Source organism: Parasteatoda tepidariorum, chromosome X1, assembly GCF_043381705.1.
Source record: "Parasteatoda tepidariorum isolate YZ-2023 chromosome X1, CAS_Ptep_4.0, whole genome shotgun sequence".
In the NCBI taxonomy this organism is placed as follows: domain Eukaryota; kingdom Metazoa; phylum Arthropoda; class Arachnida; order Araneae; family Theridiidae; genus Parasteatoda; species Parasteatoda tepidariorum.
This window is the reverse complement of record NC_092214.1, coordinates 72,722,898-72,729,657: the sequence shown is the minus strand read 5'-3', so window position 1 is coordinate 72,729,657 and position 6,760 is coordinate 72,722,898. Positions and strand designations below refer to the sequence as shown.

The 6,760-nt window shown below is 31.1% G+C and overlaps 1 protein-coding gene across 5 annotated transcripts in view; it reads left to right on the top strand.

Moving 5' to 3' along the window:
* Positions 1–6,760, top strand: part of LOC107452170 (arginine kinase) — a 38,414-nt gene that overhangs the window by 14,660 nt on the left and 16,994 nt on the right. For 3 of the 5 annotated variants that reach the window (XM_016068491.3, XM_016068490.3, XM_016068489.4), the window contains exon 2: positions 4,596–4,777. In XM_016068491.3, the coding sequence (XP_015923977.1) occupies positions 4,596–4,777 (182 nt within the window). Of the gene's footprint in view, positions 1–1,789; positions 1,909–4,325; positions 4,516–4,595; positions 4,778–6,760 lie in introns of those variants that run through there. The other 2 variants (XM_071187332.1, XM_071187333.1) reach the window with 2 other exon arrangements.

Genomic DNA, 6,760 nt, shown 5'->3' with positions numbered 1-6,760 from the left:
CCCCTTACTATAATTTAAGAGGAAAATTAAGTTTTCTATTTGGAAAATATCGTCGAAGTTATGAAACAAAACAATTTTCTTCTTCTAAAATGTCCTACTTTACTTGATTTTATTCTATTAATGTTAATGTCTAAATTTCAGAAGATGAGAAGCAAATTCCCCACCCCCTTCACTTCTATTTCAGAAGAAAATAAAGTTTTCTGCCCCCTTACTATAATTTAAGAGGAAAATTAAGTTTTCTATTTGGAAAATATCGTCGAAGTTATGAAACAAAACAATTTTCTTCTTCTAAAATTTCCTACTTTACTTGATTTTATTCTATTAATGTTAATGTCTTAATTTCAGAAGATGAGAAGCAAATTCCCCACACCCCTCACTTTTATTTCAGAAGAAAATAAAGTTTTCTATTTGGAAAATAGATTCAAAGATGAAATTTTTTTTAGTTACCAATTTCTATTATTTTTTAGCACTTTGAAATTTCAAAAGGGGGGAAACACTATGTTCGCCCCCTCATTACTGTTTCGGAAGAGTGAAAATTGGAAATAAAATATTTTTTCCACTTTCACTTTACTTTTCCATAAGTCAAAAAACACATTAATCGCCCATAACAAAATAAAGTTTCCTACTTGATGTATAACTTCAAAGCTGAGAAAGAATAGCTTTTTTTTTCTTCTTCTCTAAAATTACCTATTTTAATGGACTTCGTCTTGGCGAATAACTAAATATCAGAAGAGGCAAAGCACATAAATGTTAGTGGAATATAAAGTTTTCTTATTTCAAAAATAGCTTCAAAATTGAATTTTTTTTTTTAAATTACCGATTTTACTTTATTTTTGTGAGTGTCTAAATTTCAGGAGGGGCGCAACGCATCGTTTGCCCCATCACTTAAATTTTAGAGGGGCCCTCTGCTTCCCCCTGGCTGGCACGCCACTGGGTCTGACGCTAGATAGTAGAGGAAACAATGTAAACCAGAAGTGCAATGTACAGAAAATGTTAACAATCATATACATGCAGCTGTGGCCTTTCCCCTTCTCTGCAAAGCGTGTTTGTTCTTATGAGAAAGGGAAATAATTCGCGAAAAGCTGTTATACCGTTTTTTACCCTTTCCTTTATGTTATAGTAGGTACGTAATTACAAAAAAGAAAATTTTCAACAACTCTATCTAAACACAATTTCTTTCCTACATATATATAATTAGAGTACTGTATTTTGAAAAAACATGATGTGGTCTCTTCATATGGGGCCTCCTTGACCATCGGGGAATTCACGTTTATTTCCGAAGGTGTCCCCGTGTCCCCAAGGTGTCACCGGTGTCGGGCCACCTTGGGATCATGCATATGGTCTCTCTCACCATTTGCACTACTTAAAATTACTAATCTGATAGATTAATTCGAATTAAAGTATAATGAAGGTTAAAGAAAAAGAAATAAACTTTCAGAAAACATATCATAACTCAAAGTTGTACCAATTTAAACTATAAATTACAATATCTTCTCACCCGGAAATTAGTACGACAACTGCAAAAAATTAAGTCACTTCATACAAATACAATGATGGCTATTCAAGGAAATATCTTCCAATTCAGTCTTGTGCACCTCAGATACAAGATTTACAATGCAGCAAGGATATCTTATGATTCAAAATAAATTTAATTTTACTTTGGGGGTGGGCTACGTTAGGAGTACTGGCCACCTTTGGCTTACCGACTTTACTCAATCAAAACGTACTAAATTTTTTAAAAAAAATTTACAATTTTTAGTGACTTCCTTGGGCCTTTCTTGCAGGTCAAAGTTTTTTGAGGTTAGGCTCAATATTAGAAATAGCCACTCTCAGTTCTGTTTCTATATTTCGCCGTGATCTATATTTTGTCTTCAAAGAAGCCACAGCAGAAAATCCAGTTTCACAAAGGTAGGATATTGAAAAGGGTAATAGAATGCGAAATGCCCCTGTTTTCAGTGCAGAAAAATCATCCTCCGGCTCAAAATTCAAATAGTTATTTATTACTAAATTTTATTTTCGCTTCGCCACTTGTCGTGAAGTCTATGAATTTTTCTTCCTCATCAATTGAGAGTCCTTCGGGTGTCTTATGAAATGGATTCCTAACCCACTCGTAACTTGCACTCAGTTTGTTGTCAGCAGGAAAATACCTTTTAAAATTTTTTGCCAGCTAATGATTTTTAATGGTTACAAAATCAACTTTTACAAATTCTTCTTCAGCCTTATAAGTTTTAGTACAATTATCCACATTTGCAAACATTGTTAAGTTCTTTTGCTTTAAATTTCTGCCCCACAATTCCAATTTTCTACAAAAAGCATTAACTTTATCACTCGTATCCAACATATGTGTATTTGCTCCGTGGAGTTGAATATTCAAGTTATTTAATTTCTCGAATATGACGACCAAGTAGCTCAATTTCATCACAAATAAACAATAGTGAAAATTCTCGGCTTCCGGTCTGTTATCTTCTTCTAAGAAAATGACGATTTCTTCTCTTAATTCATAAGTACGTTGCAAAAATTTCTCACGTGATAAACATCTTGCCTCGCATTTAAATAGTAACTCTGAATGTACTAAACTCATGTCATTACAAAGAGCGGAAAAGATTCTCGATCTCAGGGTTCTCATTTTTAAATAATTTGCAACGGTTACAACCGTAGTTAACACAATATTTAAACCAGGACGCATTTTTTTCGAAGCCAAAGCTTCTCTGTGGATCATGCAATGTGTCCAGACGCATTGAGGCGATTTTTGCTTTACAAGTGTTTGTATACTTCCGAACCTTCCGCATATTGAACGAACACCATCGGTGCATATTATGATGCAATTTTTGCATTCTATGTTTGACTCATTCATAACATCATTTAAAATAGCAAATAATGCTAGCGCTGTTTTGAGTTCGATTGATTTGCAGAAAAGTAGTTCTGCTACTGACATGCTATCACAAATTAAATGAGCATCTTTATTAATATCTGTTGCTTCATCAAACTGTATTAAAAACATTTTATCACTCAACATCGAGAAAAGCTGACACTACATTTTCAGCTGCATCACCAATTCGACGAGAACATTTGAAAGAGATATGGACTGTAATTGTTTTGAAAAACTAACTCCAAACTTAGTTTCTACAAGCTCAATTGCTGATGGTTTTTACTTTACTTTTGTTTGGGCAGTTAATTAAAAATAATTTAAAGACAGAATTCAAAATACTCAATACACATTATTGTTGTATACATTTTACTGTAAGTGGGGGGCGCGATGAAAATTATGATTGAAAACTGGGCCGCGAATACTGAAAGGTTGAGAAACGCTGACTTAATTTATAATTTAACAGTGTAGCAATGGGTATGTAAATTACAATGTAAATTAATTTAGGATCGTAATTAATGAGTTTGAATGCTTTGCACAGTTGCTCACAAAATGTTAAAGAAAGTAGTAGTTACAAGTAGTAGTTTTGATTTTAGCTTTTATCTGGAATGTTTTGGAGAATCGCATCTATCAAAATATATGTTTGTAGTTTTTAAGCGTTAAAAGCTGAAGGATTGAAATTTTTAAAATGAGTAATCGTATTCTTTTACCACTTTTTAATTTTTAACGCGGTTTTCTTTAAGCCCGGTGCCATATTTTTAAAAGACAATCTAATAAAATATTTTAGAACATTCTATTTAGCTATTCATTCATTTAGAACACATATTTCATTCTATTAGAACACATTCATTTTATTCTAGTATAGTTATTAAAAAAGAAGTATATTTCATTTAAAGTGAAATTAATTGCAAATTAAATTATATTAACTAGTCTATCGAATTTTCCCCAAAAATTAAAATTAATTATAAAAAAAAAAAAAAAAAAAAAAATGAAATTCAAATCGTGTCATTGAACTAAACTAAATTAATACCACATTGAAAATATTTTGAGAGGAAGAAAAATTGACCACGAAAATAATAACATTATGATGAAAAATATTTGCTATGATATTTATTTTTTATATTTTTTTTCATGAACTACATTAAATAATTACGAATTTTAATTGCAAACAGGTAATATAATATTTAAATTTTGGTTCCTTGAAATAGTTGAATTCAATTTTTTTTAAATATTAAATGATTTTCTTGATTTTTTTAAATAATGAACTTTTAAGATATTACTTGAATTAATTATTTAATGATCTTGATTAAAATTATTAAATGTTCTTATAAAATGAAAAAATTTCTTTTTTCTTTTGTTTTTTTCAAAGGACAGTGACAGAATTATGAAGTTATGAAAAATTATTGAAGAAGGAAATAGTTTCCCTACCACTTTCACCCATATGCTACGCTTATGACGTCTTTTTATTATGAAATTATACTTAAATTGAGGGCTATTTCTTCTCCCTTATCACCCTTTAAGATTAAGTTTTGGAAAGTTGGTAGCGTTCAGCCTAAATAATAAGACAATCAATAGTTGGTTGTCTACCTTTCTGCGCATGCGCTTTGATTGTCAATTGCTGATGATAAGGGTTTTTGTGACAGCGACAAGTAGACGTGTCGAATCTTTTCTTTTTAACAGAAAACTCATTATCTGTATTAAACACTTCATTCATTTCTTTCTGTTGCAGAATTGGATCAAAGATGGTTGACCAAGCAGTTCTCGATAAATTGGAAGCCGGCTTTCGAAAACTTCAAGAGGCAAAGACATGTAAATCTTTGCTTAAAAAACATCTTACGAAGGAAGTCTTTGATAAATTGAAAACCAAGCAAACTGCTATGGGAGCTACTCTTTTGGATGTTATTCAGTCTGGTAAGCATTTTCTTTTTAAAATTAACTTATAGTTGGACTAGTGTTCTTAGGGAATCTGCAGGAAATTAATTTTTATTTTTTAATAGTTTCGAACACATACCGGCTACCGGTTTTGGAATGAATAGATCGCGCGGGTGAATGTTTTCACCTTCTGTACTATAATATTGTTGAGATATAGTTTATCAGAATTAATTTTAAAGTAAAGTTTCTCTCCATAAACATTGCTTGTATTATTCAAAAGAAAGGCTTTCTCTTGTTTTGTTCTTCATGATTTGAATTTTCATGAAAACGTTACGTTTGCAAAAGTGACTAGCTAAATAATGTTTATAAGCGGATGTATCCGTATAGTGATCTGTCGCGACAACTACAATCGCTAAAGTGGCTATTAAATTTTAAACTTGCACATTTTTTAAAAAAAAAAAATTTAATGTTTGCCGGAAGGGGGATTGGGGGGGGGGGAACACGATAGTAAGGGTCAACCTTTCGAGTTTGACCCTTTCTATGATGAATTTTTTTTTTTTTTTAGTTTTATCGCTGGGGCCCCTGCCCGATAGTTGCCAAGACTTGACGATTATTCTGCCACAGATCGCAATACGGAAATCTTCCTGAAGTGACAGATCATGATACAATAATATCCCCAACTGGGGAGTGACAAGTGATAAACTAATAAAAGAAAATAGTATCAACTTGAAGGGTGAGAATGTAGCCATAACAGTACTGTTCCTGTTAACTAAAATCGCTAAAGGTTTTTTGAATTGCAAATATTTGAAGGAAAAAAAAGCAGTTCAGTGATGTGCCATGTCTTTAATAGATTGGTGCAGGTACTGATACGAAAATCATACCCGAATGATATTATTCATACTAACCCCCAGGAAAATATCTAAGGACTTCATATTATTATTAATTTAATTAGTCTTAATATCAAAAGTATTAGCCATATTTCAAAAATTCTTAGCCAAGCGCAAATCTTAACAATATTTTGATTTTTCCCATAGCAAACTTCAAATCTAAATACTGATGTAATAAAAATGTAATTATTTTATAAAATCAAATTAAGAGTCATTTTGCAGTGGGGAGGAGTAATGAGTGGGAGAGGGCAGAAATAATTAAAATGTTTTATCGTCTTAGAGGAAAAGATATAGGAATGGGTTGTAATTAATTTTTGATCGCTTCTTAGATTAGGACAATAATATAAAGATAAAGTAACAATATGTTATTGTCAGGTTATTGTATAATTGTTATTGTTGCGAAAAACATATTTTCTGCAAAAATAGTTGAATGATATGCATTTTGCTACTGCTTAATTTGTTTTATTGACACAAACTGTAGGAGAAAATTTCATCATGATATCGTGTGATTCGGCATTGAGCATGATCTGTATTTTACCATACTTAGTCTCATGCTTACATAATCTTTCTTGTTGCTCACATTATCTGCACTTAATATAGTTCTAATTAGCTATGGTACATATCTAATGGAAATTACTGTAATCAAATAAAAGTGCAGGATTTGTTGAGAAAAATTCCCTTTGACCTTTTTTTTTCCAGATCAAGGGGAATATATATATATATTTATAGAAAACGTCAAAACGCAATTTTTCTTGCAGAATTCACAATTGTATCACATTCAGCGAGGTGGCAAATGCTTTTTGTAGGCCCTGGTATTAGTAAATTTCTTCAGATCTTTTGTTTGGTAAATGTTTAAAAAAAATCAATTAAATAAAATAAATAAATTTTTTCTAAAAATCTTTTTTGCCAACCCTGGTTAAAAAGAAAAAACTTCGCGTCACAGCGATAATAGTATGCAGGTACAGCTTATGGAAATATCCTTTTGATCTAAGTCGAATTGTTGAGGAAAAAAACTTTGTGCAGCTTATGTTTTTTTTTTTGTGTTCCAAAATAAATTAAGTTAAACTTATTTTTAAAGCAAATTTACATTCAATCTATCTACTTAATCAAAAGTGTATATTTCTCATCTTTACAT